The sequence below is a fragment of the Pteronotus mesoamericanus genome, unplaced genomic scaffold (genome assembly GCF_021234165.1).
Source record: "Pteronotus mesoamericanus isolate MK-2021 breed Mesoamerican mustached bat unplaced genomic scaffold, CSHL_Meso_final contig_182, whole genome shotgun sequence".
Classification (NCBI taxonomy): domain Eukaryota; kingdom Metazoa; phylum Chordata; class Mammalia; order Chiroptera; family Mormoopidae; genus Pteronotus; species Pteronotus mesoamericanus.
Genome location: NW_026555078.1, coordinates 14,664,802 through 14,683,349, shown reverse-complemented (window position 1 = coordinate 14,683,349; position 18,548 = coordinate 14,664,802). Strand labels below are relative to the sequence as shown.

General features: G+C 39.4%; 1 protein-coding gene across 12 annotated transcripts in view; it reads left to right on the top strand.

Annotated features, from left to right (window-relative positions):
* Positions 1–18,548, top strand: part of NRXN3 (neurexin 3) — a 1,414,514-nt gene that overhangs the window by 486,473 nt on the left and 909,493 nt on the right. For all 12 annotated transcript variants that reach the window (XM_054567201.1, XM_054567200.1, XM_054567197.1 and 9 more), the window contains one exon: positions 14,254–14,457. In XM_054567201.1, coding sequence (XP_054423176.1) covers positions 14,254–14,457 — 204 coding nt within the window. The remainder of the gene's footprint in view (positions 1–14,253; positions 14,458–18,548) is intronic.

Below are 18,548 nucleotides of genomic sequence, written 5' to 3'. Positions count from 1 at the left end.
TCTATAAAAATGTAGATTTATAATATTTCCCTCTATTAGTTAATTATCTTTTTGCTCTTAGTTAGGTCCACTAAAAGAGATATCTTTTAATTCATGTCCTATGAGGATCAAATGCAATGTCTGGCACTGTTACAATTGTTTTTTGTGTTTCATTCTATAGCTAACTCTGCTTAACTAGTGTTGGAAAAATATATACATTTATACAGACACATGTGTCACATGTTGAGGGGGTCCCTGTTTGGATGCCAGAAATGGGGTCCTTGTTCGAGTGCCAGATGGGGCGTACCTGTCCCACAAAGTACCCCCGGTTGCCACGGGTGAGGAAATAAGTCATTCTAGACACTCAGTCTGCCAGGAAAAGGGGGTGGAGATTCCCTCTAGTGGAGAATGCCCAGAGCCCTTCTCTTGAAGTGTCTTTTACTGAGAATGATATGCGCAGGGGTATACAGCTTGCAAGCAAAGCTCATCAGTCAATGTCAAAAGGCTATGTTGACAGAAAATAGAGATCATAGATAATAATTAAAGGAACACAGAGCTTTGCCTCAGGTCAGGGTCTGGTAGACAGGGTGGTGTGCATTTGGCCCTGAAACCTGGGAAACTGATCACATCCTGTGCTAGGACCCCAATTCATCAGTACTCATTAACCTGAAGGCATTCTTAGCAAAGTAAATTTCATTGGATTTAAGGCATTCCTTTTCCAGGCCTAATTGTCCCGGGGAACCACCTGATCCAGCTTAAGGCTGTCCCTGCCTTTAGTATTGTCTCACTGATGTGGTCAGGCCGATAGAGCAGAGCAGCCAAGAGATAAGGAGACTTCTTTCAGATAGAGTGAGGACTCTGCCTATGACAAAGCCGAGGGGCAAGGGTCTTTGCCCCTTCTCCATGTACCCCAAGTCCTTTCCTGATGTCCATAATGCAACTGTGCCTGTCTTAGGTTGCCCCTGCCATCGAGGGGTCATTGACTAACCAGCCATGCTCCAGGGCCAAGCAGGGTGATGTGCCGGGGGACAGGCTTTGTCTCCTCAGTGGCCTCTTTTCCCAAGGCCTCCTTGCTCAGTTCCAGCCTTGGGGCCCTCTCATCTGTCAGTGAGGCTACAGTCCCTGAAACCAGGCAAAACAGTTCCCAACATCATGTCATGTATGTCTTACCTACAAGGGGTGGAAAAAGGAAGTTAAATTACCAGCCATCATTAGATAAAAGTCATAAATGAGGATATGGAGTAATAACAAGAAGACAAATAATACAAATAAATAATACAATAATGAGTAATAAATAATAATACAAAAATAAACTCTGTGTTTCACATACTCACAACAGTAAACCTATTTTTGCCCACCCCTGTACATAACATATATATGTATCAACAATATTTCAAACCAAGCATGTCAATAGATCTTTAGGTACCTATAATATATTTTTGTGTGTGAATCTTTTGAGTCATCTGTTTCAGAACATTGCTGATTTTGTGCAATTTGATTTTGGAAGCAGAATCACAAATAGGAAAAAAAAAAGAGGTTTTTAGTATCTCCATAAGTAAAAAGGTCAAGACTTTTAAATATTAACTCAATTTCCTCTGTTATGAAATAGAAGGTATGAATGAAGGTAAATTTTACATTTCTAACTCTAAATTTTTATGCAACTCAGAGGTAGTAACCTCATAACTTCCATGCTATTTTTTTTCCTAATAAAGTGATAAGAGATTAGTTCTACTTTAATCAGTTAATCAGACTTTTGGAAATTTCTTCATTGGTTTAACTTTTCTAGAAAACTTATTTTATATTCCTAGAAAATTTGATTTCGGTTCATGTTCAAATAATGACCCAGTATTTTCTTGTAAAAAATATGTATACAGCCGATATAATATGGTGAGCTGGTACATTGTGGAGCAGTTGACAGGTAGAGAGTCTACTGTCTTTTGCTGCCCTAGAGAACTTGTTTCTCTGATCTGGCCTTAGACAATACTAAAGTAATCATACTCTAATGAACACAGTTGTGTACAGAACAATTCTTTGAGCCTTCAACCCAGTCATTTGGGAATCAAAACACCAACAATTATCCTTGGAAACACAATGACAGGCATATAGTTGGCCATTAATGACTTTACTGTATCAGTTCAATGTTACTATATAACAATATTCTAGACTAAAACAAAGATGATAGATATACAAATCTATTTACTACAGATCCTTACCTGCAGTTGGTCATCCGTGTTGATGATTCAAAGGTAAAAAAAATTAATTAAATTTTAGGGTCCAGGTATCATCAATGATAATTAGAGATCAAATATAATCTCTGGAATACTTGACAAGAAGAATATGATAGCAGCCTCTGGGCTAAAATGAAAGTCTACATAATAGTGCTGTCTTTCAGGATAGATGGGCCAGGATATTAGGTTCAATCACTGAACATAGTCTGTCCACGACTGTTACAAGCCATGCTTGTCACTGAAGGTGAATATAAAAACTGTAACTCTAGTGCTCTTGAGTGTAATATCTATCACGATTGTGAGAGTAAACCAACTATGTAAGAGACTGAGAACGGAAGAAAGCAGAATTTCCTTTATATTTCTCTATCTAATCAAAGTAGACTTCATAATGAAGAGGAAGACTAAAAAAGCACAGTAATTAACTCTCCACAATTACAGTGCACTTTACAGTTTGCAGAGCTCTTTCAAACTATTTTCTTATATGATTTAAAAAATATTATTCAAAAGTTCCTATGGGGAAAGGGAGGTCAGAGAATATGGGGCTCTCCCAAGGCTGCGTGCCATAGAGGTGGGGCTGGGAGTGGAATGTGGGCCCTTGACATGAAGGCTCTTTCCATTGACTAATACAACCTCTAATATGGAAGTATGCTCAGATGGAAGCTATGGGCCATCTCTAGACATGAGAGAAATTAAAACATAACATACGTACATACAAACCATTTAGTGAGCATGTGGTAATAGCAGACATTTGGATATTTTCATATTTATGCTTCAGGGCTCACTTTAATGATGGATACCTTTCCTTTGCAACTCTGGATCTGTTCTCCATCCTTTTACACCCTCCTCTACTCAGCTTTGCACCTGGGAAGGTTATCTTATATGGATTTCATTAACAGGTTTCTTTGCCTTCTGTATTTCAGTTGAGTTTGTCTGATGGGAAGCACCCAAGATAGATGAGATGGAAGGATGAGCATGAGTTCTATAGGAGGGGGGACCAAAAAAACCCAGAATTTGTTTATAAAACATTGTGTAATTATTCTAACATACTTAAACTTCAGTCACCTTTAAAGTACTCTCCATTTGATGTAATATACCTATTGAGATGTTTCTTCCACTGCTCAAAACAGGTTTTAAACTTGTTGATTTTGATGCCATTTAATGCTTTTGCCATTTTTTTGTTTCCCCTCTTCCACATTGGCAAAACATTTCCCTTTGTGAACTTTTTTCGTCTGGGTAAACAATAAAAGATGCTTGGGGCAAGATCAGGTAAATGGGGGTGGGCATGAGGATAAGGCTGTTTTTGGTCAAAAACTGCTGAACACTCAGCACAGTGTGGGCAGAGGCACTTGTAAATCATCCATCAGGAAAGAGGCAAATGCATTCAAAGAGTTTTCAGAAAAAAAAAATTCACTGAAGCCAAATGCAGCCTCTCACAACAACTCCAGTTGGTACACTGATACAGATGGCTTCCTAGAACATTCACCTAGCAGGGTAAGCCTGTTCTGCAAAGGATCCGCTCTCCAAAAGATAATTTCAGGTTTTTTTGGGTCTCCTTTCATGTATTTGTCTGCCATTGGCTGTGCCCCTGGACCTAAGGGTCACAGCTCTTGTGAGGCACTCATAGTACTCTTTCTCATGATTCTGGCAATTGACCTTCCCTTTCCTCCCCTGGGGCTAATAATGTCGTCTCTTAATAGTTCTGTATACTACATTACCCCTCGAGGGTTCACTATCCCCTACCTATACCTTTTCAAATACTACCTTTAGGAAACCTTCATCATCAATGGCAAAATTTGAGTGGGCCATCTATGTCCTATTATTATGGTGATTGATTTAGTGTTATTATTACATATGCTATTAAAGGGGAAACTGAGGCCTACGAATTTTTCACAGTTAAATAACTTGAAGATCTAAGACTCCATCAAATCTTCTGACTGCAAGCGTATATACTCACAGTGACAGCAAGCACACTGAGCAGTCATTCTGAATGGGAGGCTGACCCATGTGTGTAAGTACAGCTCTGCACTCTCAGCTTTCTTGAATTGACTTAAAGAGGCAGAAAAATTCTCAGGAACATATCAACATTCTTTATAAATGTTGTGTTTTGAAATTTCATAAAATTATACATTCTGTAAACCAGGGTTTCTGTATCCGTGGTTGGTTGGTTTGTTTCTTATTCTTCTTTTTCCCTTTCTTTTTTTAAAAAAATCCTCACCCAAGGATATGTATGTGGATTTTACAGAGAGGAAGGGAGAGAGAGAGAAGGAGAGAGAAACATTGATTGGTTGCCTCCAGTATGCACCCGACTGGGGATTAAACCTGTAACCTTTAGATGTATAGGGGTGTGCTACAACCAACTAAGCCACCTGGCCAGGGCTCCCTTTCCTTCCTTCCTTCCTTTCTTCCTTCCTTCCTTCCTTCCTTCCTTCCTTCCTTCCTTCCTTCCTTCCTTCCTTCCTTCCTTCCTTCCTTCCTGTCTGTCTTTCTGTCTTTTTTTTAAATACTAAAAAGAATCTGCAAGTACATACCTCTTTTTCTTTTTCTTTATTGTTGTTCAAATACAGCTGTCTCCATTTTACCCCCACCACTCCTCTTCCCCGCCCCAATCATCCCTGCCTCCACCCTCAAACCTACCCTTTTTGTCTTTTTCTTAAAGTGAGAAATGTCAATAAAATATTTCATCGTGGCTGCCCTGGCTGGTGTGGCTCAGTGGATTGCATGCCGGCCCGTGAACCAAAGGGTCGTGGTTTGATTCCCAGTCAGGGTACATGCCTGGGTTGCAGGATATGTCCCCAGTAGGGGGTGAATGAGAGGCAACCACACAATGATGTTTCTCTCCCTCTCTTTCTCCTTCCCTTCCCCTCTTTAAAAATAAATAATTTTTTAAAAATCTTAAAAAAGAAATTCATCGTGGCTTTATAGTGGTCTAGTTCTGGGGGAATGAGAGGCCAATATGAGTGTATGTAATGGCAGAATTCTGTTGAGAATGTGAAAAGTTAGTTCTCAGCCTTGTCTGGGGGAGGGAGGACATCACTTCCCATCAATTTTGTTGATTTCCGGGGACTGTTGGCTACTGTTGGTTCTGTTTGGAACTAGAGAGTTGTGTTGCTCCTGCTGCTGCAAAATACAGACTTAGAACCTGGCAGGCATTCCTACATAGATTTGTACACTGTTTAAGATCAGCCCAGTTTGGAAGAGGATGCAATCTGTGTATTTTGGAAGCTTTGTCAGAATAAAACACTCCTAAGGAGTGTGTGAGGCCAATAACTGCATGAGCGAGCAGGAGGATGTCTTGAAGGTACAAAAAGAGTAGAGAGTGAGAGAAGTGGTTATTTAATGATACTTTGCTTACAAGGGTGAACATGAGTGGATCTTCTCTCAGGGGCTGACAGGAGTATAGTGCCAGAATGTCTGCTTAGTATACACAGTGCAGAATCAGAACTGGCACAATCTACTGCAATAAAACACATGGCTAATTGCTCATAGTACTATATTGGTGTCAATGGATCCTTTGCATTTGTTAGCAATATCACATCCATTGAGTTGTCTAGTACTTTTTTTTATCCCTTTGCTGTTATTCTTTATGAATCTGGCTTTCTCCTTTAAGGCGAACATGTAAATAATGTCACTTCCTAGTAATGTAGGCAAGAAGAACTTCTGTACCATTCATTTCCTGCAGTCCATTTTCAGTTTTTACTTCTCTTCTTAAGTAGGACTTTATCACAACTAATACAACATTATGGTTATCATAGGATGAAAAAACTCTTGAGCTTTGATTATTTTCTGTTTCTTTGGTGTTAGATATAATAATTTGATTACGATAAGCAGTGGGAAGATTATAGGTAAAATAGGTAAAAGTTGCCTGCCAGAAACTTCATTTTTCAAGTTAAACGAAAGAAGAGTATAACAGCCAAGGAATCATTAGCCTGAAGAAGGAAAAGAGGCACAACTCAGTATCATAAATCTCTAAAAGTAGGAGCAAGACACATGATTCTGATGCCAAGCCAAGATGAATGGCCAAGAATGATCAGGCTTCCAAATCTGCCTATGCTTTTCAGGCATAATACTGTGTAGTTGACAAAAACACTGAAAATTATTCATAATACTTTAAAAAATATTTTTTCACTTATTTTTAGTGAAAAGGGAAAGGAGGGAGAAAGAGAGGGAAAGAAACATTGATGTGAGAGAGAAACATCAATTGGTTGCTTCTCGAACATGCCCCAACTGGGGATCAAACCCGCACCTAGACACGTGTCTTGACTGGGAATCGAGCCAGTGACTTTTTGCTTTGCAGGACAATGCCCAGTGCACTGAGCCACACCAGTCAGGGTTATTCCTAATACTTTTATAGAGGACAGTAAATAGACTGAGTAAATGTTTTTCTGGTTCCACCTTTGAATAAAAAGTACTGGAATAGCTACAGGAGGGAAATTCACATAACAGAAACTGACAACAGGACTTTCAATCAAAAGAGAACTTTTCAGGGCTAAATGGATCAGAAGTTTTACTGTTTCACCTCCATTGCCTTGCGATGCACTCCCTAACCAGATGGGGTGACTTCTGATACAGAACATTAAACAAAGCTTCAGAAATTATAACACAGTCCTGGTAGCTAAAGGAAGGTCATATACAGTCTTGACTGAGCTTTTCATCTCTCTCCTCATTCTCTTTCCATAGTTCACTATGTCTGTATGCCTGAAGAATACTATATTATTCCTTGAAATTCAATGACACAATCAATAAATATCTGAGAGTTGAGTAAATTATATATATCACCTATGAGAGAACACTGGCATTATATAACCTCAAGTAAAATAAAGCAATGTCTGTAAAATCCTGCATGAAAAAAGTGTAACTTAAGAATAATATGAAACCATGGCATAATTCAAATGTAAAGAGCACAGATATTCACAAATATAGATAAATTTTGGTAAAATAACACTACTGAGGTTTTTCTTCACAAAGGTATTGTCATAAAAGCCAAGCGTTTAATGATTAAAAATGCTCAGAAATGGAGAAACTCCAGTAAAAGGCTTGGTGAGAATAATGATCACATTTCAATGTACAACAAACAGATGATGATTGTACATATTATAAATATAGAACAATGTAAACCTGTGTCAGAGATCTATAGAACTACCCTCCATCTGGATAATTCTCTGGAAAGACTCACAGAACCAAGAAGCTCTTATATTCATGGTTACGGTTCATTACTGCAAAAGTTACAGAGTAAAATCAGTGAAGGGAAAGGCACATGGAGCAAATTCTGCAGGGGACCAGGCACAAGATTACAAGAGTCCTCTCCCAGTTGAATTCAACAGGATGTACTTAATTTCTCCAGCAACTGCCTGCAACAGCACATGCAAGGTTTTGCCAACCAGAGAAGCTTGCTGTACCTGAAGTCCAGGGATTTTACTGGGGCCAGTTACATAGGCATGCAGCACTTGTGTGACTGATTTCAGTTACTGGTGGTAGTGGTGAGGGAAGGAGCAGAACTCAGACTTGCTACAATCTGTTATCTGATATCTAGTTTTCAACAAAGTGTGAGACTTGCGAAGAAACAGGAAAACGTGACCCATTCGCAGGAATAAATACAGTAATAGAAACTGCCTTTGAGGGAGCCCAGATATTAGACTTATCAGACAAACGCTACACAAAAGTAATTAAATGTTAAAAGAATTAAGGAAACTTTACTTGAAGAATTAAAGGAAAGTCAAATAATAATTACTCATCAAATAGAGAATACGAGGTCTGTCCAGAAAGCATCCACTTATTTAATACGAAAAGTGAGATATTTATTGAAGAAGATACAAGATGCATAACATATTTAAGTCTTTTATCCATTTTGAGTTTATTCTAGTGCAGGGTGTACTTATATATAAGTCGTGACACTGTAAAATTCCTACAGGAAAACATAGGCAATAAAATTTCAGGTATCCCGTGTAGCAATATCTCTGCCAATATATCTCCTAGGGCAAGGGAAAAATAAACAAATGAGACTACCTCAAATTAAAAAGCTTCTGCACAGCTAAAGAAGCCATCATCAAAATAAAAAGGGAACTGACCATATGGGAGAACATACTTGCCAGTGATACATCAGATAAGGGTTTGATCTCCAAATTATATAAATAACTCATATGACTCAACATCAGGAAGACAAACCAATTAAAAACAGGCAAAGACCTGAATAGTCACTTCTCCAAAGAGGCCCATAGGCATATAATGAGATGCTCAACACCACTAGCAATTAGATGATGAAGAATAAATGAGATACCACTTCACACTGGTCAGAATGACCATAATTAATAAATCAACAAACAGCAAGTGCTGGCGAGGATGCAGAGAAAAGGAAACCCTAGGGCACTGTTGATAGGAATGCAGAGGGGTGCAGCCGCTGTGGAAAACAGTGTGGAATTTCCTCAAAAAACTAAAAATGGAACTGACTTTCAGCCCAGAGATTCCACTGCTGGAAATATACCCTAAGAGTCCTGAAATACCGCTTCAGAAGACTATGCACACCCCTATGTTCATAGCAGCGTTATTTATAACAGCCAAGTACTAGAAACAGCTGAAGTGTGCATCGGTAAATGAGTGGATTAAAAAACTGTGGTACATTTACACAATGGGATACTTTGCAGCAGAAAGAAAAATGGAACTCTTACCCTTCACGACAGCATGGATGGAACTGGAGAATATTATGCTAAGTGAGATAAGCCAGTTGGTGAAAGACAAATACCGTATGATCTCACCTGTAAGAGGAATCTAATGAACAAAATAAACTAATGAACAAAATAGAACCACAAGCATGAAAACATGGAACAGACTGACAGTGACCAGAGAGAAAGGGAGAAGGAGGGGGTAGCGGTGGAAAGAAGGGGAAGGGACTAGACAAAGAACATGTATGAATGACCCACGGACATGGACAACAGTGTGGGGATTAACTGTGAGAGTAGGAGGTGGGATCGGCAGAGGAGGGCAAAAGGGGAAAAACTGGAAAAACTGTAATAGAATAACAATAAAAAAAGAGGATACAAGAAACACTGTACATAGGACAATGATACCTCAGTCTCCTTCAACCTAGGCATCTTGGGACCTCACACAGTTCTCTCAGCTGCCATCAGCTGCCCTGTCATATTTTTCCTGAATCTCATCAATGCTCTGAAATATCTTCCCTTTGAAAGGTCATTTTAGTTTTGGGAAAAGCCAGAAGTTGCAGATTGCCAAATCTGGGCTATGGGGAGGTTGAGTCGCGTGGGTGATTTGATGTTTTGCCAAAAAATTCTACATGAGACGTGATGCATAAGTGGGTGCGTTGTTGTGATGAAGCTGCCAATCACCAGTTGCCCATAGCTGTGTCCTTCTGAATCATCCAAATAGTTTCTGCAGACGAATGTTCAAGCTTAGTACAAAATTTGATGCAGATTCCTTGCTCTACTCGCTAGGTCATTTTGAATGCCACGGCCACACAGTACACATGCTCACTCAATGGCCTCTACTGCCCCCACTGACTACTACAGTGAAGTGGTCATTATTTGTGCAGACATGTCCCAGTCCACTGTCCTTGGCTGCCAGGTCACATCGATGTTGTGCGAACCACTCTCATTATATTAACAATTGGACTTTTTCCAGATGTACCTTGTATTAATAAAGAGAATGTGATAGATATACACACAGATAGATATAAATGTATATTTATATTTCAACTTTTCAAATTCAAAATTTCCATTTGAAGAAAAATATATATATTTGAGTTGGCAGAAGCAAAAACCTGCAAATTTGAAGATAGATCCATAGAAATTATCTGAATAGAAGAAAGTAAAATGAATGAAGATATATAAACAGCATGACAAAGAAATATGAAGAACCATTAAGTGTACCAACATATGTATGATAGAAGCACTAGAAGGAAAGGAGAGGAAGGGACAGAAAAAATATTTTAGAAATCAATGACTGTTGAATTTGATGAAAAACAGTAATCTACACATCAAAGAAGCTCACTGAACTCTAAGCAGGATAAATACAAAAAGATTCACATCTGGACTCTTCATAATAAAAATGCTGAAAGCCAAAGACAATGAGAAATTTTTGCAAGCGTGAGCAGAAAAATGACTCATCTGTACAAGGGCACCACAAGAAGATTAACAGCTGATGTCTCTTCAGAAACAATGCAGGGAGAGGCACAGGCGGAAAGACCACATTCAAAGTTCTGAAAGAAGTATAACCATAAACCAAGATTCCTATATCCAACAAAGCCATCTTCCAAAAGTGAATGTAAGCAAAAAGACACCCCAAGATAAGCAAAAACAGAATTCATTGCTAATGTACCTGCCTTATAAGAACTACTAAACAAAATTCTTCAAGCTGAAAGGAAGTGAAAACAGACAGTAATTTGAATCTACATGAAAACACAAAGAGGTTCAGTAAAGGTGGTTATGTAGGTAATGATACAAGACAATGTAATTATGCATTTCTTTTTCTTTTGTTAGCATATTTTAAAAATTGCATAAAACAATATCTATAAAATTATATTTGGGGGCCTATAACAGAATAGTAATATGTTCGACAATAAAATACAAAGGAATGAAGCTATGTTAGGGAAAAGAAATGACACCAGATGGTAACTAGAATCCACAGAAAGAAATGAAGAGAGACAGAGATGGTAAATAATAAGCTTCATTAAAAAAAAAACAATTCTATAAATATACTTGAGTTCTCCTGATCACTTCTTAAGAAGTCTAAGTTTTTATAAGGCAAACATTACAACAGAGTATTGTTTGTGACATGTATAGACATAATGTGAATAACAATAATAACAAAAATAGGAAGAAAGGAAAAAGGCTATGTAAGAGTAAAGGTTCTATATCTTACTAGAATCAAGTTAGTTTAAGTATAAAGTAGATTTTGATAAATTAAGATGTATATTGCAAGCCCTTGAGTAACCACTAAGAAAGTAGCTTACAAATATAGTTAAGAGACATTAAAGAAATCAAAATATCATGGTATGAAATACTTAAGACCAAAGAGGGTAATAAAAAAGTGAAAAAGAATTGAGGAACTGTGTAAGAACCATTGTGTAAGCATTCCATGATGTGGTCTCTCAATGTTTAATAACCCAGTAGATTTTAGATTGAATAGCTTTCCATTTTAGGCTATTTTTCCCTCAAATTAGTATTCTATTTGTAGTACTCCTTGTGTTTGAAATCTTTTAAGCAAATTACTTTGAATCCTGAAACAGATTTTGTTTTGGCTGATTCCTATATCAAATTTTCTGCTTCATCACTCTCCCCTTAAAATTATTAGGTTAATAACAGAACATACTGACAGATACACATTGATAAACATACTTTATTTTTACCATTAGCTGTTTAACTGCATACTCACCTGACATTCTCTGACACTAACAACACTGATATAAAGATACGTTCATTTGTGCACGTGTTCTGGCACCACACGTATCCAGAGGGATACAAATGGCCATTGATTTTGGAATATATTTAAGTTCAAGGCATAAAATTACTCATTTCATGGCTCAGTGAATACCCTAATATCTCTTTAAAAGGAGTGTCATATATTGTATATGGGTATGGACAGTAGATGGTACCCAGTCATGATTAGTGGTGCTCATACTTAGAGCACTGTGCATATTTCTACGTAACAATATATTTTAGAGATATGCGTTTATCTATGTTTATATAATTTTGTATTCATAAGTAATATAAAACTTTAAATAAGGTATTTATGTATGTATGTGCACACACAGACACATATACACACACAAGAACACTGCACTCTACCATGAAGCATTAAAGATGGGCTTTGGGTTCTTAGGAAACATGGGTGTGCTCCCAGCATGCTTTCTGATGGTTTGAGAGAAAGGTTAAGTATACAGCCGTGAGAATCAGGCTGCCTGTGTTCGATGCCCAGCTCTGCCATTTGTTATCTGTGTGACCTGCTGTGTATAAAATATAATAATAATACTGCCTTCTTCATGGTGCTATTGTGAGGATTAAATGTCTTTTTAATGCATGCAATGTCCTAGGCAGCACCAGGCAAATAGTAAGTGCTCAATACATTTTAGCTATCATTATTGATTTTTTTTTTTTTGTGATTCTTTTCTTTCAGGAGGTAAAACACCTCTTTCCCCCTCACATCTGGAGCATGTGTTAAATGCTTCCTGTCTGAAAACAGAACTTTATCGTGGCTTTCATCGTGATGGTGTCTGCAATGGTCATACTTTATCTCTGATCCCCTTGGCATTTTCAAATTATAATGTACAGCCACTAAGATGCCATGGGTATCACCCAGGTGATGGCTGTTTCCCAGGAATGAGTTTATTTATTTTGCCTTTCCAGACTTTTGTGTGTTACGTCAGTATGGTGGGAGCAAGGCGATGCCACACGTGAGTGTGAGAACCTTCCATGTGGTCTGCCTGGGCTCTTCCTGTTTTGACTTCATTTATGCATGAGGGCAGAACATACTGGTGTCTTCTGTTCACTGTCATGCCCTCAACACCTAGAAAAGTGCCCGGCACACAGTATCACAAAAGAGTACCTCGTAGTAGCTCATAATCTAAGACCATTTGCTTTCTTCCCAACGTCTTCCAAAGTCCATTGATCTTATTCCCATCTCAACTTATCTTTGTAACTACTTATAAAATATGCTAGATGCTTCTGTTAAGTTGAATAATTTGTTATTATCTGGGTGTCCTCCTTACTTTTATGTATATCAAGGTGCTGTTTTATCTACCTATCAAATCTGATGCCACCACTTCTTTCAAACAAACGCCACGCATCTCCCAAGACCAGCTCCAATTCTACCCATCTCCTCTACTCATCTGCATGCCACAGCCTCTGTCTCCTGAATGCCACTGTCTTTATTGATATATGTTTCCTGTGTCATTTAACTATTTTTGTATTCTAGTACAGTATACATCTTAATTTATCAAAATATCAAAATTTGCATTTTCCAGGTCTCCCTTCAGAACAGGGACCTTGTCTGTTTCATTTGTGTACTCTCCAGAGTGTGTATAGGTAGGTAGCAATTATTTGGCAACAGCAAATATTTAATAAGGACCTACTTGGTTCCTGATACTGAGCTCAGTGACAGATTGGTTTCGTGGGAAAGTGTATGATATTCTCTTTCTGTGTTCTCTAAAAATGTTTGCTAAGTGAGTGACTAAACAAATTCACATTTTGAGCAACATGCTGTTGAAAGCAGGTCCTGGACTTAGTATTGTATCTACTGGGTTAAAATCCAGGCTGTATGACTTGGGGATGATAACCTCCCCCTCGAGGAGCCTCGGTAATAGATCCACATTGTAGCATCGATTGAGATAATGTATTGGGGGGGCTTATAACCAAGGTGCTTGAACTGCAGAAGGGATCAAATAAAAGTGAGTTTGTTTCTTCCTTTAGAAGTGCTATGTGAAGAAAAGTAAAATGATTGGTTCTTAATAGTGTCGTTTCCTTTTTTGTTGTAACTCCGACTCTGTCAATCTTCTTTGAATGGGCCAAGCAAATTCTTACAATGCCTGGCCATCGATGTGTTATGGGGACCAGGCTGTGCCGCTGCTGTTTCCTCCTTCTGGAATCCTCTGGAAAATATCTATTTGTTTGCTGTGGCGCTTATAAACTGCTGCTCTCCTTCCAGTGCTCATTAAATGGACTTATAGGATTCTAAGTTTATTTAATGTACTTTCATTTTATCTGCAGCATACAGAATTATATTTACTACTGTTCGTGGAGGCACTTTCACTTTTGCAAATTGCCTTTGTATCCGTTATTTCATTTGGTACCCGTGACAAATCCGTGAGCACCATAGAGCCAGGGCCCATGCCATCCTATGCCTTTTGCAAATGAGGGACTAGAACTTCAGAGTTTAAGTGGTATTCCAAAGGTCATGTCTCTTAAAAGTGGCAGCGGAGGTCTAGCAAACTCAGGTCACCTGTCTACAGATTTGGCGCTGCCTCCATCCTGCTCTGCTTGCGCTGGAAGCAATGGGAAACTGACCCCCTCACCCTAACAGTCTCCTCTGTCCTTCTCTGCAGAGGCGTCCATCCTGAGCTATGACGGCAGCATGTACATGAAGATCATCATGCCCATGGTCATGCATACTGAGGCAGAGGATGTGTCCTTCCGCTTCATGTCCCAGCGAGCTTACGGGCTGCTGGTGGCTACCACCTCGAGGGACTCCGCCGACACCCTGCGTTTGGAGCTGGATGGGGGACGCGTCAAGCTCATGGTTAACCTAGGTATCGTATGAAGTACCCTCTGCCACTGTTTGGGCTTGTCTTCCCTTTCTTTTCTGATTTTCATTGGTTTGATTGAATTCTTTGTTTGTTTCTTGAAAGTTAGCTGCTCACCTCTTGTTTAATAGACCAAGGATAAAATCCAACAGCAACAAACACCTTCTCCTTGTTTCTGCATGAGGTTTTGATGTCAATTTCTGGTTTCTGACAGTGGTGGTTTTTTTTTGTTTGTTTGTTTGTTTGTTTTTTCTTTTACTAGATTATTTGTTTTCTAAGTTTCCTTTCTTGGTTTTATGGAACTGTTTAGCTTTGTGTAAAACACGCTACTTTGGTCCATCTTTTGATCAATCACATTCTCATTAAGTCCAACTCCTTGGTCACCACTCAAAACAGTCAAAGCTGAGGGCAGGGACAGGGCAGGAAATGGGAGCAAAATGGGAGGGTGGGATTGCAGGGCACTGAGCTCTGTGAACGGGAGGAGAAACCCCCATTTCTGGCTCCACAGTGACTATTCAAGCGGGGGATTCTGGTGGCCTTGATGACACTGGTATCTCCTATACTTTCTCTCAGTGGAGAGCTCAGGTCAAACCCTGGCGTCCTGTTGGAGAAACAATGCCTAAAGTTGGAGCCTCTGACGTGTGGAAGGAGAACGTGACTTCTGAGGTGTATTCCTGTCTCCCTTCCTGACACTTACCCGTTGTTCAGCAGCCCTTTTCAAAAAGATTGCTGTGTCACACTGTTACTCACCAATTACTCTAATCTGTGGTTTTTTCTTAGTACTGAAAAGTTACAATGATGTCAAATTTGTAGCTTTATTGGGAGAGGATCTGTTCTTCTACTGCAATTACTTACAACAGATACTTTTGAAATTCCCCTGCTGTGACCTCACATTCTCTCCTGCCCTTACCTGCTTGACTGAATTTTAATTGATTTTCTATGGAAAATGAGGACCTCTTGATTTCTGGAGGGAAAAAAAAATCAACCCTGTATTTTTGCTGATTCTACTCAGTAGAAAGTCAGTGCCCTGTGTTGACAGGATTAGTGAGATAGCTGAGTCCAGGCTTTCTAAGCCTGTATTTGTTTGGGTGTGTAGAATATGTTTGGATACAGAGATTCTTTAAAAAAGATTTCAGTGGACTGATGTGTTGGAGGCACAGAGAAGACACAATGGGCAAATGTATTGATGAAGAACCATATAAAACCCTAAGGCGGCCCGGTGGAAAGGTGGGGTTTTGAATCTATGCCAGTTTTATCTGCTGTCCAGTCACCTGGTTACGCTTGGAAAATGCCTATGCTACAATCCAAAAAATATGAAGGACACAGAGGACTGTTTTGAGCAGTGGCTTGTTTAATTATGTCTTTTTTTTTCCCCCCTTCTTCCAATTTGCAGCTTTTACAACACTGTGCCCTCTTTCTTGTCCAACCTCATTTGAGTTCAGTGTGTCTTTTGGTTTTTCTTTGTTTGTGTATGTGTGTGTTTGGTTATTTTGGGTTTTGTTTTCTTGTCTTTTGCTGGATCTCTGTTGTGTTCTTGAGTTTCCAATCCTCCCCACCATCAGCCATGGTAAATCAAAAGATGGTATTCAACCCTTCAAAGGCCCAAAGCCTGCGGCCCGCATAGCAAACAGCCTTGAGAACAGAGCGTACTGAGCAGCCTGCAGGGGCCGGCATACCCGCACCCCCACCCCTTTCCCCTCCCCTTCCCTGCCCGCCTTTCACAAACCGCCAAGGAGTGCACTACCTAAAACCAACAACCAGTAGCAGGTTGTCTACTCTGAAAAACAGCAGAAGAAATTAAAAAAATTTTTTTAAAAAGAGCACAAACCAAAAAACAAAACAAATATAACTTCCTTAAAGTTATAACTTCTCCACAGTTACTGGTTTAATTGTATTTAACGTTCTTTCAAACCGAACAAGGAATACTGATTTTATGTTTCTTGAACTTGTATATACACAACTCTTCATATCCCTGCTTGGTTTGAAGCTTCTCTTCCTTCCCCAAATGTGCCCCTTCATCAAAGTTGTCTCTCTCATGAATTTATATTTCCCTGTTCTTGGTTATAGAAGAGCACATGTTCAAGCAGAGTTTGCATTCACATGCATTCACCAAGAACTGATTGCGAATGATCACTTCCTTCCCTTACTCCGTTTAAACTGTGTCTCCGAGCACAGGCACAAATGATATTCCAGTTTATTTCAGGGCCGCACAGCTAAGCTTATGATATAAACGTCTAGTATATATTTCTCTAATGCAGTTATCTCCAAATGCCAAGGTGATGAGGTTTTTCCGAGGGCCTTATTTTCTGAAGCGAGGCAGGCGTGGTAGCAGCAGGCATGAGAAGTGTCCTGCACATAACACATTTTTAGAAGTTGTTAGCTATTGATCAGTCATTTTTTGATCCTTTAGAACTAAAAGATAGAATAATAATATTTTATTATTACAGTACATGTCAAGATTTAAAAAAAATACTTGTCATTTTAATTTCATAATAGCTTTGTGAGAAAAACCAAGGAAGCATTTTTTATGCTTCGTTTTACAGATGTGAAACAAAGAAAGGTAGATATAACTTTCCAGAGCTCACATAAACAGTTGGTAGCAGAATTGGACTAGAACCCACGTTTCTAAACTGCTAGACCAGCGTGGGTTATCTGTTATGTCCGCAGACCACTACTGCGGCTCAATGATGTGACACTTTAATGGCTTCTCACTTCTTTTCTAATGACCACCTTTTAAACATGCACAGAGAGAATCTCCTTACTAGTTAGTGTCTGGCTTAAATTGAGAAGATAAAAAAAAATCCCTCACTATTGGTGCGACCTGGCCTCGTTCATGGCCCTTCAGAGTCTGATGTGTGGAACCTTCCTTCAGTGATGGATGCTCATAGGGCGTGTCATGCCTTTTAGTTAATTGCACTCAAATTTTCCAGATGTTCTCTCTCTGGAAACTTGGACTTGCTGGCTAGCTTACTGTATGCATCATTGAAGACACACAACTCCTAGAAACTTTCATCTCTCCTGTTCTCAACCCCAAACTCTTCAATATGGAAAATAATCATTTCTCCCCATTTACTGAAATAAAATGAAAAACTAAGTTAAGCAAAATGAGTCACACACACACACACACACACACTCACCCCTCAAGCACTATGCCAAGGCTAAGTTAGAGAGAGAACTTTGGCTGCTACTGAAGAAAGATCTAAAGGAAATTGCCTTCCCAAGCTAATTTCCCTGATTGATTTTTCATTAAAAAAATACATCCTTGCTATTAAGACCATCCTTTCAGAGTCTATGGAAAAGGGCCTGGGGTAGATTTTTCTCCTCAAAAAATTGTACTTATTCTTTAGCTAAAGTAACAAAATAATTCTCCACTTCATGACCTAAAATATCCAACTGTCTGCCATCTTGAAAGCACCAAGTCCTCACATTGGTTTAAAGGTTCAGGGAGCCCTTTGGGTGAACCTGGAAGAATGAACTCTATGCACCTTCTTTCTCTAGACCAAGTGGTCTAGGAATAAAATGCTCAGCTACACAGAAGGCAAAGGAGAAAACTACTCCTTGTTTACAACTCTTGGGTTGGTTGCCTTAGGCTCACTCTCTCTTCCCCTCTCTCTTTAGCATGTCCACACACCTCTTTCCCCTTTCCCTTCAACACATCGTAAAGGGGCATTTCCGGCTGTGGGTGATGGTCAGTGCAGCTGGGAGCTGAAGCCCCACCCATCCTCCCCACCTGCCTTCCCCCTTCCCAGTCCTCTCCAGGGGCATGGCCTCCCCTGCCTGGTGATCGTACCAGTTGCTCCAGGGCTGTTTGCTCCCACTTTTCTGTTGCGGTTGACGACACATGACAAACCTAACCGCACGAAACCAAACCCAGATTTTTCTCAAGAGATGTTCTTCTGGGGAACAGATAAGCTTCCTTCCTCCCTCCTCAGAATGAGAGGGTGTTATCAATTTCTCCTGTCTGGATTTCACATAGTTTTCATTCTTTCCTGTCCTTTGCCACTGGTTCCTTTTTTAACTTGTTCCCTTTAAATGGTTTGAGAAATTCAAACAGTGGCATTATCCTCAACAAGTCCTCTGTAACTATTGGGTCTACC